This window comes from Lissotriton vulgaris, chromosome 1_1 (genome assembly GCF_964263255.1).
Source record: "Lissotriton vulgaris chromosome 1_1, aLisVul1.2, whole genome shotgun sequence".
Taxonomy (NCBI): domain Eukaryota; kingdom Metazoa; phylum Chordata; class Amphibia; order Caudata; family Salamandridae; genus Lissotriton; species Lissotriton vulgaris.
In genome coordinates, this window is record NC_141685.1 from 1,427,616,661 (window position 1) to 1,427,638,125 (window position 21,465).

At 48.5% G+C, this 21,465-nt stretch overlaps 1 protein-coding gene across 3 annotated transcripts in view; it reads left to right on the forward strand.

The window, feature by feature from the left end:
• The window catches only part of CPNE8 (copine 8), a 990,278-nt gene that overhangs the window by 795,146 nt on the left and 173,667 nt on the right, over positions 1 to 21,465 (forward strand). For all 3 annotated transcript variants that reach the window (XM_086967237.1, XM_086967238.1, XM_086967242.1), the window contains one exon: positions 2,639 to 2,820. In XM_086967237.1, the coding sequence (XP_086823363.1) occupies positions 2,639 to 2,820 (182 nt within the window). The remainder of the gene's footprint in view (positions 1 to 2,638; positions 2,821 to 21,465) is intronic.

Genomic DNA, 21,465 nt, shown 5'->3' on the forward strand with positions numbered 1-21,465 from the left:
GATGAAGGTAATATAATCATAGAATCAACATTATTAGTATGTGTGTGTATTAATTAAGTTTACTGTATTAATCCAACAGATTACAATAAAACTGATATTTTACGGTCATCAATAATGTATGGTAGAACATGGTTAAAATGTATTAAACTTATATATGTAATAATTATATAGTATAAAATTGGTAAACACAGGAACCTAACACTTTATTGTCTAAATATGTCCTTAATTTTATTATAGAACTATTGTTTTTATATGAAAACAGTATATAACAGCCTCAAAGGTGAATCTTATGTTTGCCTCGCTAAAAGTCGGTAGCAAGTAGGAATTTTCTTAAGTACAAAAGTTTAGGGCACATTCATAAAATGTCCATAAGGGTTTTACATGTATGTCCACAGAGTCGACAGTCAGACTTTCCTTTGAGAGCTTGATACTTCAAATTCATAAATAGGGCATCATTCTGTAATCATGCCTTACTTTGAACACATTTTCTACCTTTTTATTTACACAATTAAACATCAAAATGCAATACGGTGAGTAGAGGAGGAGCTACGATACCAACCAAGATGGCCGCGTAGTCTCCCGGCTCCGCTGACCTCCGTCCTATGCTCGCTTATCCTGTCGAATATCCTGATCTCCTGCCCCGGATTTGTGTGGGTGAACTAGTCGGCACCCCGATGGTGTGACCACAGAATTTTTCGGATGTTCTGGGGTGAAGTAACATCGAAAATGGTTTGAGGCCTAACTCAGACTGGAAGCCGGGCCTCGATTGCTGGTCTACCCGGGTCCAAAGTGAACAACAACGGACTGAGGAGAGTGGTTGGGTCCGGTCCTTGGAACTTTTGAAAATTTCACTGGACTATTTCGCAACCATCTGCTGCCTGGTGCTGTGCCTGAGGTGAGGTGACGGCTGGCGCACAGTGCTGCGTCGCGGGGGGCCCCGGCCCGGTGGCCCGGCACTAGCACCGCTGGTGCCCCGGGGTGGGGGTCCCGCCGCGCGTTGCTGCGTACTGCTGGCCCGTCCCTCACGGCTTGATTCTGCCCTGGTGTATCCTGCCCCGGAGGAGGTGTCTCTCCGTGGGGATCGTTATGCCTGCGGACGTGTTGAACTTGGCGGAACGGGCTCAATGTGGCCCTTCCTTGCGGATAGTAATGGTGGAACTGGCGGCGCTTCGTGCGATGATGAGGGCCCAGGTCAACCGTTTGCTGTCGGCAGCAGATGGGATCATGGGACCGGGAGCAAGCCCTGATTTGCTTTTTGAGACCCAGCAGCCGACTTGCCTCCTGTTGGACGCCCTAGTGGCGCGTCTGGACCCGGTGCTGGAAGCTGTGCCTGCCCACAAAGAAATGGAACTCATCGTGTGTGCTGAGATTGATGACTCTCTTAAGTTCTCTGAAACATCGGTCCTACAGTTAACGGAACACTTCACTGCTTCCCCCATCCTGGACACTGTTGGCCTACACTACAATCTGTATCGGAACGAGTCGCACCCCCTCCCCAATCGGTCTCCCAACATGGCGGATGTAACGATGCTTGGCGTCGGAGACAGGGAGGGACACCGTTTGTGCAAGCCGTGTGCGTTGGGATCTGCTATTCCTCTCCCACTTGCTGGCCTAAGCTTTGACTGCTACTGTGTGACTCTTGACTTTCTGGAGATGGGGCTTTACTTATCCGAGGGACTCGGCAACTTTGATAGACTGGGCCAAGGCTGAAAATGTGGGTTAAATTGTTTACGATGGATATATTGGTAACAAGACCGCTTCATTAAAAGACGGATTCCGGGGCGGGGGGTTTGTGGTTCCCCCCCGGGATATTTTCGTGGGGTGGTCAACTTTATTTGTGCTGGCTTCGGGGGGCCCCTTTGTTAGGGCGGGGGGGAGAGACCGGGAGCACAGAGACTATCACCCTCCTCCACTTCCCAGTTGGGTGGGGTTTCTTTTCTTTCTTCTTTTTCTCTGTCTCTTCTATATTTCGGGTTTGGTTCTCGGGCGACAGGCACACTGCTGGGGGGGGGGGCCGTAGTCATATGCAGGGGTGCAGGGTGGGGGGTTGGGGGAGGGGATTTTTCGTTTTTATTTTATTTCTATGGCCTTTGTTCTCTTCTCTTACCTTTCTTTGTCTTTTTCTTTTTCTGGGTCAGTGCAGTGGGTTTCCTTTGGTATCGACCACTGCTTTTTCATCTGTGCCTCAATTTTCTTAGTGTTCTCTGGGTTTTAGGGCTGGTGACTAGCAGGCGCGAATTGACCGCAATACTCCTTCATATCCTGAACCGTTTGTTTCAGCGCCATTGATTTGACCAATTGCAGTTTACTGTTGACACGTTTACTATTCTGCCTGCCATTTTTCGCTGCTGGGAAATTGTTCGGCACCTGATCCTTCCATCTTATATTATAAAATTAAAACCTTTTATATCCTGTTTTTCTAATTGTGCTGTTCAGTGACCAAGAGTACGTTAATATGGTGATTCTGCTCCCCGAGGTGCTGCATGTGATTTAAAATTTGTTCTCTGTCAATCTAACTGCTTAGCGGCCAGCCCCGGGGGTTGTAGGCCCATTCTTGTATTTGGTTGAAATGTCAAAAAAGGTTTTAAAAAAAAAAAAAAATGCAATACGGTATTCATGTACGTTTGCATCCCAACAGGAAACCCTGCACAACCTACCTCCCTCCACTACATGAATCCATACCAGCTGAATGCATACGGAATGGCACTGAAGGCAGTAGGAGAAATTATTCAGGATTATGATACTGACAAAATGTTTCCAGCCTTAGGTTTCGGAGCTAAGCTTCCTCCGGATGGAAGAGTATGTCATGAATTTGCATTGGTAAGTAAAACACATCTCATGTGATTGCTTCTTTAATACGCTTTCTGCCTAACATCTCTGCATTTCAAGATATCACTTTTGAGGCTAGTAATATTTTGTTTTAGGCTTCTTGCCGCATTATGCATCGTTAAATATTTTCATTACGCCTAACCATGCCTTTTTCTGTGCCCCTTCGTGGATTACTCTTCTTATTTTATTACCAATTTTCGAAGTTTACAGTATAAGTTATATCAAGTTGAATGATTTCGAATAGCTGTGGTAAGTTATGTTATGTTAGATAATCTTGTAAAGCGCTCAGCTGCCCCAGCAAAGGGGCGTCCCGGCGCTGTTTCCAGAGTCAAGATGGACGTTAGGAGATCAGCAAGGCAGGCTTACAGAGAGGTTAGTTAGAAGGAAAGAGATAGGTTTTAATTGCTTTCCTGAAGTCCAACAGACCTTCCACTTCACGAATGTGGGCTGGTAAGGTGTTCCATAGTTTTGCTGCTAGGAAGCGAAAGGAATGTCCACCCGCTCGACTGCGTTTAGTCCGAGGTACTTTGACCAGGTTTTGACCAGCCGAGCGTAATGCACGAGTAGGAACATACATGTTCATCAGAGTACCAATCATTTTGGGGGTAGCAAGCCTTAGAATTTTGAACGAAATACATAGGGTCCTAAACTGTATCCGCTGGACTATCGGAAGCCAATGGAGCCTCCGGATGGTAGCAGCAATGTAGCTAAACCGGGGAAGGCCAACTAAGGCTCTGGCCGCTGCATTTTGGATGGGTTGCATTTGGGCAATTGTAAGTGGTTGTTTAAAAAAATTGGCTAATTGGTGCTTAATAAACCCATGCCCAGTTCACCCTCTTTGTTGTACACCTGTATGAACTCATGGGATGGGCATTAGTACCAGCTACAATCCCTAGTCACGGAATTGCCACACAATGTTCTTTCTTTGTCCTAACGTGGACCCATAGGTAAATACAATGGTTATGCCAGTGCCAGAGTAGTGCCTTACCAGAAGGAGAAGTTACTTGACCTACAGCCTGTGACACCACCCAGATCCCGTAGTGTATAAATGGTTGATTACAGATACCTTAACTCCTCTGTCCGTTAAGGAAAACAATGCCTACCTATTTGCTCATGGGAAATGCCCGCACATGCAGGCTTAAATACGAAAGAGGCAGGGTTAAACTGGCTGGATTGGGCTGGAGCAGGATACGGTGTCATCCTAATGATAAAGAACACTACCAACATTTCATACATGGATTATCACAATTCGGCAAAGCAGTGTCTGACATAGAATTAAGGTAGTAGTGTGTCTTGAGCAGATCAGCACAGGAACGGAAGTCCTCTCTAGCCAAAAAACAACAAGATACAAATACCAAATGTAATCGTAGACTTACTTGCTCTGATGAAATGAGCTCAGGGTCAAGCAACTATCTCAGTCCAGGGAGATTAAGAGGCAGGTCACAGGAGAGTGTTCATTGTCAGAGGTTTAGTTCGAACACTATCTAGAATGGCTGTAATGCACATGTTTCAGAGTATTTTGTTGCTTACATCTCATTCTTTAAACTTTGATTACTTTCTGCTCTCCTCTTTTTAAAGCGAGATACTGTCTCCCGTCAACTGCGTTTGTGGAGTCCTACCCAGCAGTTTCTCTTGCTGCTAGGTCTTCCCCTCTCAGCTCATCAGATCATATCCTTTAGAACTGCTGCTTTTATCCTACAAATGGCAATATGTGACATCAGCCAGCCAAACCCAGACATCTTTCATGATAATTTTGAGGTGGACTGTAGTTAACTTTCTTCTTCAACAAGTCAGGTTTTTTTAAATACTGTGACCTTCGCTTTCATTCCTGGTGTAAGAGACCTCAGAGGTTTAGTCTCTTCATGCCTATGCTTCTCTAGCATACACACTTCCAAATCAGTGAACCACTGCGTTAGATCTCCTTTCTGGTGAACCAAGCATTACGTCTCCGGTTACGTGCCTCTTTCCAGGACACTTCATTGGCCCTACCAACTGTTGGTCTTCTCATACCGGCACATAGAGCAGTTGATTACTCACCTCTGGTAACCTTTCACGTCTGAGGCCTCAACCCATCACCCTCTTGACTTAGTTGCCTGATTTTATGATGGAGGGCACTCAGGATGACTGTGGATGCCATCCTAATGTACTTTTGGGCATCAGTAGCACCATATTTCCTGCATGTGTTGCCGTAGATACATATGCTTAGCATTGCCATCTAGTGTTGGGTCGAGCAATTAAAAGTTATTTTCCTTCAAAAGAAGTCTTCATTGTTAGATTGTTTTTCACTGCCATCATGTTTGGACGTCGTCATAGCAGCTCCAGGACTAAAGCTCCAATCTCCACCAAGGCCTCATATGCTCTCTGTCGTTTCTCCAGACCGATTAATCTCTGATCCGGAAAACAGTAACTGGTGATATCGATCACTTCCCTGCATTCTATTGGGCTACATCCATCAGGGATGTAAAACACGCCCTGCAGAGTTTGCCCTAATTGCCACACAAAATATTCTAGACAAGACCTACATAAAGTCTGCAACCTATGCTTGTCTCTGGAGCAGGAAGAAACCTCCTGTGAGACTTGTTTGATGTTCCAGTTAAAAAAGACACTTTGGAAATGAAGAGAGTGTTGTTGGGCCCACATAAACATGCACTGACGTGTGGAAGATCCTCCGGATACCTTCAGGGACCAGTCACTAGAACTCAGTCAAGAACCGGAAGACTCAGAGACACAGATGGTGCCAACAGATGTACATATGCTGCCTGCTAGCAGTGGGGACAGTTCAAACTCCAAGCCCCCACTCCATACTTGTGGGATGAGTACATTGGCGAAAGCCACCCAAAACCCTACTAAACCACCCACACTGGCTTTGGGAGCCCCACTGCCTTTGGGCCATGGAGGTCTCCATCAACAGGCACACAAACAAAAGTCCACTATGTCTGGAAAGCTGTCAACTAGCATTGAAAAATGTACAGCATTAAAATTTGTTTCGCCACCTACACCGAAGCAAGCCTTATCAGCATAACCAAAGTCAAAGAAGGACTCGGAAGCGGAAATACATACCTTGGATCCCAAACAAAATCTCGGAATCAAAACATGGTCCGGCCTCAAAATCTTGAGGTCAAAACCTACACATAAGCTGTCAACACCAGAAACAATAAAACAAAAGACGGTAACAAGTAAAAAAGGCTCTTCAACGCCCTCCACACCCTTGGCATTGAAATCAACAAAAAATACCACAGCCACAGAAAAAACAAATGGAGCCCATTCTTGAATGCTTGCAAGACAAGCAGAATAAAGGACAAACGACTTTGTCAAACCACATACTGGGAAGTTAGGAACAAAAAACACCGCCACATGCTTCCCCTCACACTTCAGAAGAAGAAAAAGTATTTTCAAGAGGACATTGTTGAGCCTCAACAAACACATCAACAAAAGAAAAAGAAACAAGAAAGAGGCAAACACCCTATTTATTTTCCTACTTTTCCTTCTCCTCCTCTACCTCCTTCTCTTCCTATTCCATCATCTCCTGTTCAAGAACAGAAAAGGTACACTTGTCAGAAGACTTAACTTCTGAACAACCATTGCATTCACCAAATCAATCACCTCAAAGCGACCAGCAACAGCAAGGGCATAATATCCCTTACTTCATAGATCCACAGGGAGATCCCAATATGTCCCCTGATCCATGGGATATTTATGATGCTGATCCATTGGATGATACTGATCCAAGTATCTATCCATCCAAACCCTAACTACCTGATGATACATTCATTTATCATCACATCATCAGAATGGCAGCTACATACCACAAATTTTCCGCAGGAAGACGATTTCCTGGTAGAAACACAGAAAGACGATTTCCTGGTAGAGACACTTAATTGATCACAAAGGGCAATGCAGACACTACCTATGCTTAACCTTTTCAGTGCTCAGGACGGCACCTGGCCATCCAACGTCATGGTGGGCGTGTGCTAAGAACGGCCGGGGGCTGTCCGAATCCCACCTACTTAATAATTCTCCCGCACAGCGGGGGAATTTGCGCGGTGGTGAAGGGTATGAAGATAAATCTAGAGTAATCACCCTGCGTCTTGAGAAAAATTATAAACCTTGTTCACTGAATCCTGAGTATATTAAAGGCCAGGTTACACCAGTTTTGCACACAGCCAGAAAAATAGCAAATTCCCAATGCACAGAGGATGCACCTCCTACAGATAAGGAGAGTAAAAAATATGATACAGCAAGTAAACGAGTAGAATCACAAGCAGCCAACCACATGCGTATCTCAAATTATGTTGGACTACTCTCCTGAAATAATCGGGCCACATGGGATGAAATGCAGGAACTACTGCAATACCTCCCTAACCAATACCAGGAACGTGCAACTCAATTAGTGGAAGAGTGCAAAGCAATATCTAATGTCACTATACAATGTGCCTTAGACTCTGCAGACACCAGCACATGCGAGATTAATACTAGTATCTTCATAAGATGCTGTGCATGGTTCAGAGTATCTGGATTCAAGCCAGACATACAGCAGCATCTGCATAATGTATCTTTTGATGGTCAAAATTTATTTGGCCCACAAGTAGAAGAAATGCCAGAAAAGCTCAAAAAATGCACAGAACATCTAAAGCAGTGGGGGCCCTGCAAAAATATGAACACTGTGGTTCCTTTCGTGTGGGTCAATACAGAGGTACAAAGAGAGGAAGTTTCTCCTGACTCAAACAATGATAATAAACAGCAGGGTTCCTATCGCTGCCAATTTGATAGGGGATCTTTCTGTAAAACAAATTCTAAAACTAGAGGTTGGGCCCATGCAACCACTACTAAAACCCCTACCCCTCCAAAGCAGTGACAACCTATACCTCCGCCACCACATATAACACCAGTGGGGGGAAGGTTACAAAACTTATATCAACAATGGTAAAACATCACAACAGACCAATGGTTGTTTTCTATAATCAAAGATGGGCATTGTTTAGAACTCAAACAAACACCGCCCACAATTCCGCCAAAACCACAAAAAATGCCAAAAGAACACATTGCGCTTCTACAGGAAGATGTTCTTTCTCTCCTTCAAAAGGGGGAATAGAAGTAGTACCAACATCAAAGACAAGGATTGTACTCCCTCTAATTTCTAATTCCCAAAAAGGACAAAACATTAAGGTCTATTCTGGATCTCAGGCCACTAAACAAGTACTTCTCCTCAGAACACTTTCACATGGTTACACTACAAGGAGTAATACCACTGTTGCAGCAAAGAGATTTCATGACAGCATTAGACCTCAAAGATGCAAATTTCATATCCCAATCATCCAGCACACTGCTGTTACCTATGCTTTCAACTAAACAGATAACACTATGAATTCAAAGTGCTACCATTCGGGGTCACAACAGCTCCAAGGGTTTGCACAAAATGTCTTACAATAGGGGCGGCTCATCTCAGAAGGGATAGAAATCATGTTTTTCCATATCTAGAGAGTTACTTATCAGACTTCCAACCTATCAGTGCTTTCAACACACTCAGCAAGTAATAAACCTTCTACACAAACGGAGGTTTACACTAAACATACAAAGGTCTCACTTGCAGCCCTCGCAAATTCATCCTTACCCAGGCGCAACACTCAAATTCAGTTACAGCCAAAGCATATCCCAGTGCGGAAAGAGTCACAATGTTTATGCAAGCATTGCCTCTTTTTCAACCACAAACTCTCCTTTCAGTAAAAAAAAAGTGACGAGTCTCTTAAGCATGATGGATTCCTGCATAGCCATAGTACCACCTGCTCATCTACGTATGCGTACCCTTCAAACCACTCTACAATCTCAATGGCCTCAAGCAGGTGGGCATCTAAAAGATCTAATGTTGGTAGGGATAGCAACTTATCGCTCTCTGCAGTGGTGAAACAGCAACAACTTGTTGCAGGACAAGCCTTTCAAAACCCCAATTCCACAAGTCACCATTACAACATATGCATCCTGTTAGAATTGGGACTCTGTTCAGGGGGCACGCTCACCCACAAGCCCTTGGAGATTAGGTTGAAGCACAAGTTCTGCAAAGTCTCTTTCAGTCTTTTCCTCTCCTTTCTCAGCAAGGCACCCACTGCAGGCCAATCCCCCAGGTCAGGGACTGTACTCCTCCTTCAGCTTTTCCAGGTCCTTCTAGTCTGGCAGAGGTTCTTCGTGGTTCAAGCAGGATCTCCAAGGGCTTGTGGGTGAGCTTGCCCCCTGAACAGAGTACCAGGACTATAGGACTCTACCATGCCTTCTCCAAGTGCTTCTGGAACTGCCTCTGTCCCTTTGCCGCCGGAGCCGTAAGCAGAGTGCGCCTCGTGAAACCCTGTTCGCTTTAAGCCGTGCCGTTGCCGCCCCGCACTGTGTGTTGCACCCTCCTACGAGCCGTAGCTCGCACCGTACTTCAGCCGGGACACACCGCACCCTGCCTCTCCTGCCCCTCTACGAGTCGCACTGCCTGTTGCCTCCTGCCGCTGGGGATCGAATCGCATCACCGGGTCCCGTACGACTCGTACGCTTGAAGTGTACCACCTGCCGAACCGCACCCTGGTAAAGATTCCGCTTCAGTGCCGCACCTGAAGAGCCTGGCCCGTACATACTGCACGTACCGTCCGCTTCGGGCCGCACTGCACTCCTCGCGTCACCAGCCCCTCTCCGGAAGGTACGGCTCGAACGCCGCACCGCACTGTGACCCCCACTGAGGACCCGGATCGTCCGCTTCGCTGCCCCGTGGCCCCCGCTCTACGTCTCGTCCAGGAGACGCCGCGCCAGCCGGTATCACCGCACTATGGAGCTGACAACGCCCCAGTCTACCGTCACGTTCTGCCCGCCTCGTTTGAGCCGGACTCCACATCGTAAAAAAGGTACTGTTATACCAACCCGTACCCCCGTGTGTACGCCACGGGCCCAGGAGCCCGCAACGCTTGTTTAATTCCTTTCTGTGACATTGTTTCACCGGTGAAAGTCGGACAAGAGTGCGCCATGTGCACAACCAAGAGAATAACGCATTTGCACTAAGAACGCTTTGCTGAACAGTATTGTGGCCTGATTTAAAAACGTTATCTGGGACTTGTATTAAGTCTGCTTTCTATATATATAAAGAAACCTATTTTTGATATAAAACTAGACTGGTGTCCATTTGTGGTGTATTCTTGAATTACTGTATGTGATCATAAATGCTTAACCCATAACGCTCTGAGATTAGCCATGTCCGCTCGCGCCACGCAACCTAGAGGTCGAGCAGGGGTATTTTAAAGAGTAACTAGAGGAGAGGGTCCCTGCTTGTCACAAGTACTGACCTGTGCCAACCAGAGACCCCCAATTCTAACACATTCCTTCAGGGATGGGGGGCTCATATTCAAGATCTCACCATTTGTGGAGCTACTAGCAATTCAACTAGCCCTCAAAGCCTTTCACAATCACTTGTACCACAAAATAGTGCTAATCCGAACAGACAATATGACTGCAATACATTATATTAAAAAACAGAGGGGGGGGCACTCCTCACAGCTATCTCTCCTCTCAGAGAGAATCTGGCACTGAGCAATCTACCCTAAAATACACCTCCTTGCAGAATACCTACCTGGGGTGGACACAACTTTGCAGATGTACACAGCAGAACACATCAACAGGTGCATAAGTGGGAGATCATCCACTAGTAGACTCCTACTTCAAGAAACGGTTGACACCATAATTAGACTTGTTTACCACTCACCTCAACACCAAATACCAAAACGTTGCATCCAAGTTCCCCCAATCGCTATCCAAGGGCAATGCACTATGGATAAATTGGTCAGCAGTATTTGCTTATGCTTTTCCTCCTTTCCCACTCATTCCACATGTAGTTCAGAAGTTAGCAGAAACTTCTCTAACACTCATCATAATAGCTCCAATATGGGCACGGTAGCCATGGTTCACAAGATTATTGCAACTATCCCTAGTTTCACATGAGAAACTACCTCTTTGGCCTCATCTACTAATTTAAGATCAAGGGAAAGTCATACAGTCCAATCCCAAACAGCTCAATCTAGTGATCTGGCTCCTGAAATCTTAGAATTCAGGCATTTAAAGTTACCACAAGAATGTATGGATAGTCTTAAACAAGTGTGTAGGCCTACAACTAGCACATTATGCAGCTAGATGGAAACGGTTTGTACATTTCTGTGTCTTCTCAATTTGCAGCAAACAGGACTTGCTTACACATCCATTAGGCTACACTTAGCAGCACTCGGGGCCTACATGCAAAACCGACAACATATGTCTATATTCAAAGTACAAGTCATTAGAGTATTCATGGAAGGGGTAAAATGAGTTATAGCAACTTCCACGCCAACAGCCCAAAACCGAAGCTTAAATATTGTCCGTAGCAGGCATATGGGACCGCCATTTGAACCACCTCATTCATGTCGACTCCAATTCTGAACTTGGAAAGTTTCATTTCTAGCAACAATCACATCACTCAGAAGAATAAGTGAACTGCAAGCACTCTCTTTGCAAGAACAGTTCTTTAAAGTTTATGCAAACAAAGTAGTTCTAAGACCATAACTCAAAATTTCTACACAAAATGGTGTCAACTTTTCATACAAGTCAAACCATACAGTTACCAGTGTTCTTTCCAACCCCAGACACAGTAGCAGAATGGGATCTTCATACTTTGGATTTTAAAAGAGCCATCATGTTCTATATTGATAGAACAAAATCATGTAGAAAAACACAACAGCTCTTTGGTGCTTTTAGCAAACCACATCAAGGCGCACCAATATCCAAAGTAGGGATTGCTAGACGGATTGCCAGATGCATTCAGACATGCTTTCAAAAAGCCAAAAGGGTGCTTACAGTACCACCACAGGCTCATTCCACCCCTAATTAAGGAGCCATTATGGATTTTCTATGAAATATTCCTATAAAAGATATTTGTAAAGCAGTTATTTGGAATAACCCACATACATTTATTAAACACTATTTTGTTGATGTGCTCACCAATCAGCAAATAAGAGTTGGTCAAGCTGTACTTAAAGCATTATTGCAAACAAGTAATGAAACCAGTCGCTAGCCACAGCAAGGGGAGCACTTCATTAAATTTGATGCTACGCATATGTGTCTACGGCCAACACATGCTATGAATGGAATCTGTTACTCTGTAATCATCTCATAGCGTGTAGTGCTGTAGATTCATATGCACCCGCCTGCTTCCCTGAAAGCTTTTTGTTGTATTACTTCAAACTATTTATAACATATTTTACACTGAAAAATGCATACACACGTTCTCTTTATGTTGTCACTTTATGGCTCCTTTCTTTCGAATGCTCACCCGATGAGCCAAAACAATCTAACAAAGGAGCCGAAGAGCAGGCACAATACACTCCAGAGGAGGAGTCACTTTATCTCGTGACTATAAGACTTCTTCGAAGAAAAACAACTTGTAATCATCGGAGCTCAACACTAGGGGGCCGATTCCGATTCGGGAGAAAAAAACGTTGTACGATTCGATTCGTATTCGTAGCCAGTCCGTACGAATGAAAAAAGCCTGTCCGAACTGCGAAGTACGATCCGTATCCCGAAAATACGTCCGAATATCAGCGAACCGTACGAACCATAATCGAAGACCCGTACAAAATGGCGTCGGGAACTCAAACCGTACGATTTGTAAACATGCCGTACGACCAAACAAGTACGATCCAGACCAGGGGACCGAGTACGCGATTTGTACGGGCATACGTAGTCGCGCTTAAAGCATGATTCGTACGGAAAACATCGTGTATGAGCGAGCCGCACCAACAAATATGAATCGCACACTCCTCAATAAAGCGTACGCGAACACCCCCCCAAACGGCCCGTATCAGCAAGCCACACCAACAAATACGAACCGCACACCACTGAATAAAGCGTACGCGAACCCCCACCCCGAAAACGGGCCGTATCAGCCAGCCGCAACAACAAATACAAACCGCACACCACTCAAAGCGTACGCGAACCCCCACCCCGAAAACGGGCCGTATCAGCCAGCCGCACCAACAAATACGAACTGCACACCACTCAATAAAGCGTACGCAAAGCCCCACCCCGAAAACGTCCAGTATGAGCCAGCCGCACCTACAAATATGAACCGCACACCACTCAATAAAGCGTACGCGAAGAACCCAAAAAGGTCCCGTATGAGCCAGCAGCACCAACAAATACGAACCGCACACCTCTCACTAATAAAGCGCACGCGAACCCCGAAACAGCACATGGAGGGTGCAAACGAGTCGCACAACTCCACAAAACATGTCTCCTGTGTACACACCATTGGAAAACAATGGCCTGGCCACATCCAAACAGCCAAGCAGAGGGCCCGAGTCACATCCACCCCTTGTAACACACCCACCAAAAATTCAAAATAAGCCACACCCACAAATGGACCATTAAAAGGGCCCACACATACAACCCATCATCGTTTGCAACATACCTGTTTGCGCAAAGAAACTGACAGCACACTAACGACTGCACCCATACACCTTCACACTTACACCCTATCTCATTCACACCCACACCACCCCCGTCACAATCAGACCCGCACACCCTCATCCATACACACCATCACCCCCCCAATCACATACACCCCACACCATGACCACACCAAAAAACCCAAGTTCACTAACCCGGAGATGGAGATCCTTACAGATGAAGTCATCAGAGTTGAGCCAAAGCTGTTTCGTGCATTGGTCAGACAGACCAGCATTGCAGAAAAAACACGCCTGTGGGAGAGGATCGTCAATAAGGTCAATGCTGTTGCACCCATCAGGCGCACCAGGAGGGATTGCCAGGCCAGGTGGTACGATCTGCGGCGGATGGTCAAGAGGAAGATGGATGAAGACTACGCCCATGCACACCACACTGGAGGTGGTGGTTCCTGCAGACCTGCACAATACCATCCCTGGGAGGAGAAAGTCAAGGCCCTGCTACCACCGATGGGAGTTCACGGAATCGAAGGAGCCGTGGAGCCTGGTGAGTATACAAACAACTCATGTAACATGGGGGGATTCCCAGCAGTGCCTATCAGTATGGGGGTGGTATGTGGGTGGGTGGCCATCACTCCCACCAGTGCCTAACAGTATGGGGGTGGGTGGCTATGACTCCCAGCAGTGCCCAGCAGTATGGGATGGGTGGCTATGACTCCCAGCAGTGCCTAACAGTATGCAGGTGGTATGTGGGTGGGTGGCCATCACTCCCAGCAGTGCCTAACAGTATGGGGATGGGTGGCTATGGCTCCCAACAGTGCCTAACTGTATGGGGGTGGTATGTGGGTGGGTGGCTATGACTCCCAGCAGTGCCTAACAGTATGGGGTGGTATGTGGGTGGTTGGCTATGACTCACAGCAGTGCCTAACAGTATGGGGTGGTATGTGGGTAGGTGGCCATCACTCCCAGCAGTGCTTAACAGTATGGGATGGGTGGCTATGACTCCCAGCAGTGCCTAACAGTATGCAGGTGGTATGTGGGTGGGTGGCCATCACTCCCAGCAGTGCCTAACAGTATGGGGATGGGTGGCTATGGCTCCCAACAGTGTCTAACTGTATGGGGGTGGTATGTGGGTGGGTGGCTATGACTCCCAGCAGTGCCTTACAGTATGGGGTGGTATGTGGGTGGTTGGCTATGACTCACAGCAGTGCCTAACAGTATGGGGTGGTATGTGGGTAGGTGGCCATTACTCCCAGCAGTGCTTAACAGTATGGGGGTGGGTGGCTATGACTCCCAGCAGTGCCTAACAGTATATGGGTGGTATGTGGGTGGGTGGCCATCACTCCCAGCAGTGCCTAACAGTATAGGGGTGGGTGGCTATGACTCCCAGCAGTGACCAACAGTATAGGGGTGGGTGGCTATGACTCCCAGCAGTGCCTAACAGTGTGGGGGTGGTATGTGGGTGGGTGTCCATCACTCCCAGCAGGGCCTAACAGTATGGGGTAGGTGGCTATGACTCCCATCACTGCCTAACAGTATGGGAGTGGTATGTGGGTGGGAGGCCATCACTCCCAACAGTACCTAACAGTATGGGGGTGGGTGGCTATGACTCCCAGCAGTGCCCAACAGTATGGGATGGGTGGCTATGACTCCCAGCAGTGCCTAACAGTATGGGGGTGGTATGTGGGTGGGTGGCCATCACTCCCAGCAGTGCCGAACATTATGGGGGTGGGTGCTATGACTCCCAGAAGTGCCCAACAGTATGGGGTGGGTGTCTATGACTCCCAGCAGTGCCTAACAGTACGGAGGTGGTATGTGGGTGGGTGGCCATCACTCCCAGCAGTGCCTAACAGTATGGGGGTGGGTGGCTATGACTCCCAGCAGTGCCCAACAGTAAGGGGGTGGGTGGCTATGACTCCTAGCAGTGCCTAACAATATGAGGGTGGTATGTGGGTGGGTGGCCATCACTCCCAGCAGTGCCTAACAGTATGGGGGTGGGTGGCTATGGCTCCCAGCAGTGCCTAACAGTATGGGGTGGTATGTGGGTGGGTGGGTGGTCATCACTCCCAACAGTGCCTAACAGTATGGGGGTGGGTAGCTATGACTCCAGCAGTGCCTAACAGTATGGGGGTGGTATGTGGTTGGGTGGCCATCACTCCCAGCAGTGCCTAACAGTATGGGGGTGAGTGGCTATGACTCCCAGCAGTGCCCAACAGTATGGGGGTTGGTGGCTATGACTCTCAGCAGTGCCTAACAGTATGGGGGTGGATGCAAGGTGAGTGCCAGAAGGCTGGAAGGGGGAGGGGGAGAGAGTGCAAGGTGTAGGGTAGGAGGCTGCACTCATCCCATATGGCCCAGGTACACACCCATGCACCATGCTCAATGCACAGGGAGTGTGAAAGTACTGACAAGATAGCTGACACTGGGCCCTGGTGTAGGCAGCACAAGGCCCTCCTGTGACCAGTGCAAACACTAACACCAGGACAAGGTCAGATATCCTGCACAGGAACTCACAACCACCGTCATGGCAGCATGCTTCATGGGGGGACAGACACACCACGAGGGACCTCCACTTGCAAATCACACTCAAACTACGAGCATGGCCTGTCACACACACCCCTTACAGAAACAGAGCCTCTGGGGACAGGCAACGGAGTGCACCACTGTCACAATCGGCAGGTAACACAACAAAACAAATACTGATCTGATGATGCATCCAAGCAAAAAATGCACAGTGCTGATTCACAAGTCCATTGTGCCTCTAACACAATGCTGTAGCCACAGCTTTTGGACACTGTGGATGCACTTGAGTAGCACCATGGACCTGGGTATTGACAAGGTGATGCATCTTGGAGAAGTGCCATGTTCTAAAGCCCTGTGCCAGAAGTAGGTGTACTGGTCCAGGTGGGTTGGCAGTGGGTGGCGGTCACGGCACAGCAACACCTCTCAAAAGTTGCTGACTGAAATCAGAAAAATTCCACTCAGTCTCTATCATAAACATGCTGCATTTAAACCCTGTGCATGCTTGAACCAGGCATAAGGATTGACGCTGCATTGTGCAGATTGGGACACACAGAGCATAGCTGGATCTGTGTCGTGCTGGCGACACAAGCCACAGCAATGGCTCTGCCAGTCATTGTAAACAGTATTGAACATGTCAATGACCCCTGAGCAGATGTCAATCTGATCCCACAACATACCCATACGCAAGTGAACAATGACAACAATCCAAAGCAGGTGGAACAGTGCTAACAACAATGGATATCAAAATAGGATGTTGCATGATAGTGCATTAACAGTGTCTGTCTCTCACACCCACAGGGCAACGTTTGGAAACTACCCCCAACCAGGGAGGAGATGGATCCCAGTCCCAGGCTCAGCAGGACCCTGACCCCACCGACAGCGATGCCTCTCAACACACCGTGGATGACCCCAACCAACCTGGCCCCTCTGGATCCCAAACCCCTGCAGCAACTGGATCAGATACATCTGTGCCAACAACCACAACCATTCCGGCCACATCCAAGCAGACAGCTCGGAGCCCTGCCCATAATCCACAACAGAGCCAGTCTGAGAATGAGGGACAAGGTTCGCCGGGCACCCAGGAGGTGGCAGACGACACCACCACTGCCATCACTCAAGGGTCCCGTCGATCTGATGTGCCCACAAGCGCAGGCCAGGCTTGTGTGGCCAGGGGTGGTGGGAGTGGCGCAAGGCGGAGGCGAGAACCTGATCACCAAGCTGCAGGGCCCGGTATGTCTGAACTCCGAAACATCATGGAGGCATACCAGCGGGACACCAGGGAGTTCAGCCAGGTAGTGGAGGCCCTCAACGAAATTAAAAATCATCAGGTCGAGCAACATGCCAGTCAACAACGATACCAGGGGCGGATGGAGGCAAGACTGGATGAGCTCTTGACGGTGCATAGGGAAATAAGCCAATCACTCCGTCAGATTGCTGTCAACATGCAGCACCCTCCCTGTGTCACCAGGCCAGAAACATCAAGGCAAAGACCAACACCAGCCACAGGGAGGGAGGAGGAGGAGGAATTGTCTGAAGGAGCGTCCCATGCATCGTCAAGAACTGCACGTGAGGGTCCCACAAGGAAGGTGGGTCGTCCACGGCTAGGACGTTGAGAGGCAGTGGGCTATGCACAACTCCCAGGTCACCTGGTCTGGCATCTTGCCTTTGTGTGCAACAGCATTGACTCTCCCACATGGACTTGCTGGTCGCAGTGTGCCCAGTGATGCCAAGCACTGTGGCCTGGACTCTGTTGACTCAAACTGTTAGGCATCACATCTCCAGCTGTGAACTTTGGATTCCCCCCTTCTTGTACAGCACCTACTCATTTTTCCCACACAAGATCAGAAAATAAATCAAAATAACATAATACGCATTGGTGGAGAAGTTTTGTACCAAGAGTCAAAAACATATGTGTGGGGATATGTATAAAATGCCAGAGTGTTGAAAAAACTGCAGCCATCCACACACTGGGACCTGAGTCCGGTTGATGACACACATAGGTCACAATATTCCAACAACTACATACATGGATGGCAATACACTCCCGTGATGGTGACAAAATGCTGAAGGGGGAGTTGGCTTGCAATACTGCAATTACAGACAGGTACAGAAGAGTCACTTGGAGGTGTACAGATCATGGGTAATATGTAGGTGTCCACGGAGGGAGTACCAGGATCTGTTTCGGAGGTATGAGAACTCTCAGCTGCATGCAGTTGTATTGTGGATTCGATGAATGGTGCCCAGGCCAAGGGTGGCAGGACTGACTGTGGGCAACGGGGTGTTGGATGGTAGACGTCCATATTAGTTGATTGGCCTGGGCCTGTGGAGTACCTACTGAGTGTGGCTGAGGAGTATGAAGGTGAACCTGCAGTTGACTGTGGGACTATGGTAGGTATCTCAGGTGTACGGTCATGTGGCAGCAGCAGGGGATGTTGAGGATGAGGTGTGTGCATGCACCCTGCATTTGCACAAGTACTCCTGGAGTCTGGTTCTTGTACCTGTGTAGAGGTTGTTGCTGTAGTTGGGCTGGCTGGTGTCGTTGACGGCGACCAGGCTGAACACCACCTCGTCAACAGACATCGCCATAGCCATCCCAGAAGGCTATAAGGTCTCCCGCAGACACCGCTCCAACATAGTGGGAGGAGGAATCACCATCATCCACATGAACACTCCCAGAGTCACTACCAACACCAACGACACCCTCCCCACTGCCTAGCACATCCACTTACAGATCCACACTGACGCCAACAACACCCTCAGAGGAACACTCATCAACAGACCACCTGGACCCTGACCACAATCCATCAACTCCATCGCTGACCTCATCAGCACACACGCCCTCGGCTACACGGATTACATCCTCCTTGGGGGACATGAACTTCCAGCTTGAGAACAACAACGATGCAAACTCCACTGCCCTGATCGACAACCTCGTCAACCTCGGATTAAAACTACTCGTGACAACATCCACCCACACCGCTAGACACACACAGGACCCAATCTTCTCCGCAACTCCACACGTCTCCTTCAACCACACCACCGAACACCACTGGACAGACCACAGATGCCTCCATTTCATCTTCAGTAAACACACCACACCACCCCGCACACAGCACATGCCATGCCGCTGCTGGTGCAAGGCCACCGTGGACTAACTGACCGCCACCCTTGCCCTGGGACCACCCACCGACCACACCTACCCCGACACCACTGCCATCAACCTCAAACAGTGGATCAACGACTGCACCAACGCCCTCGCCACACTCAAGACCTCCCCCACCTATCACAACAACAAGATAGCCTCATGGTTCACCGAAGACCTCAGGACCTCCAAGTGCACCTGTCGGAACCTGTAGAGGAGCTGGCTCCACAACCAAACACCAGACAGCTACACCGCACACGAGCGCCACCCGCAGACACCACCAACTCATCAGGACCGCCAACAGGACAGACTAGACAGCAACGCACACAACAGCAAACAGCACATCAACATCATGATTGAACTCACAACTCCCACCTATAACACCAATGGCATACCACCATCACAAGACCTGTGTGGCTCACTGTCCACCTTCATACACCGTAAGATCATCGACATCCACAACAGCTTCCATTCCGCTACCCCCACACCCACAAACTAGTCCACCCCCCCCTTAAACCAACACCCATACAAATAACCTGACCGCCTGGTACAACGTGGGCGACGAATACACCTTCAGGACCATGGACTCCATCCACTCCGGATCCCCATCTGACACATGGCTTCTCCACATTTTCAACAAATCCAGCTAAGCCAGCGCACCCCTTCTCCAAAAAACAATCAACATCTCCTTCGAGATAGCTACCTTCACTGGGAGCTGGGAGAATGCTGAGATCAACGACTTAGTGAATAAACAAAAGGCGGACCCCAAATAGCTCAAGAACTTCAGGGCCATCTCCCCTTCACAGAAAAGGTCACGTAGAAGATCGTCAACAGACTTCTGACCCGCTACCTCGAAGACAACAACATCATGGGACCATCCCAGTCTGGAATCCGCAGCAACCACTGCAGGGACATACGCCCTCATCACCGCCAACGACAACATCAGCATCCTCATGGACAAAGGAGAAACAGCCGCCCTCATCCTTCTGGACCTATCACCAGCCTTCCACACGGTCTGCCAAGACACCCTAACAGCCCGCTTCCATGACGCCGGAATCCAAGAGATTGCCCTGGCCTGGGCCACATCCTTCCTCTCCGGCAGAGTCCAGAGCGTCTCCCTCCCACACTTCCGTTCCAAGACCACTGAGACCATCCGCACCGTCCCACAGGGATCATCCCTCAGCCCGACATTGATCAATATCCACATGGCACCACTCACCCATGTTGCACAACAACATAGCCTCAACATCATCTCCTACGCAATTACACCCAGCTGATCATATCCCTCACCGAAGAACCGCACACTGCCAAAGGAAACCTCCACAGAGGAATGAAGGCCGTTGCCAAATGGATGAAGGACAGCAGGCTGAAGCACAATTCTGACTAAATGGAGGTCCTCATCCCCGGCCCCACCACCTCAGCCTGTGACGACTCCTGGTGGCCAACATCGCTAGGAACAGCCCCAGAACCCACCAATCACGCACGCAACCTGTGGGCCATCCTTAAATCCTCCCTCTCCATGACCAAGCAGGACAACGCCATCTCAGCTTCCTGCTTAAACACCCTCTGAATGCCCCGTAGGATCTTCAAATGGATCACCTCCAACACATGAGAAACAGTCACCTGGGCCCTCTCCATGAGCTCACTGGATTACGGGAACGCCCCCTATGCAGCTACAACAACCAAACTCCTGAGATGGCTGCAACGCATCCAGAACGCCTCGCCACGTATGATCATCGATTTCCCCAACACAGCCACATCATACCACACCTGAGAGGCCTGCACTGGCTCCCTGTCAACAACAGGATCACCTTCAAACTCCTCATCCACGCACACAAAGCTCCTAACCACGCCGGACCAGCATACCACAATGACCGACTCAGCTTCTACACACCCACCCGCAGCCTCCGCTCTACAAACCTCGCACTTGCCATAGTCCCTCACATCCGGAAAACCACCACCAGTGACAGATCCTTCTCCTACCTCGCCTCAAAGATCTGGAACATCCTCCGTACAAGGCTACGACAGACCCAGGACCTGCTGGCCTTCAGAAGAGACTTCTCAAGACCTGGAATTCCGATCTGTAGCAGAGTGAACACATGATGGCAGAAGGGGTGAGACAACATGCTAAACAAGCACACAAACCCAAGGATTCTTGCAAGGCACAAAGTGACATGTGTATTTGAAGGCAGGAGTGTCTGGTTACCCATGGGTCACCGCGAGCAAAATAGGTGAACAATCGCCAAAGATCATGGGCACAGGATTAGGCACCCTAAGGCCAAGCGGGGCACAGGACACACAGCGTCAGCAGGTGTAGCCTGCACATCTGTGTAGCAAGCTAAACAACACATACACAACCATATACGTCACGCACAATATGGTACATTTGCCATTACCAACATCATGCATGTTGTCAATGTACACATAACCACATATGAACAATCATCGTAAACAATGCCATATTGAACCCATGCAGACTGGCAAGAGATGTGCGTTGATAGCAATGAGGCACAATGTACT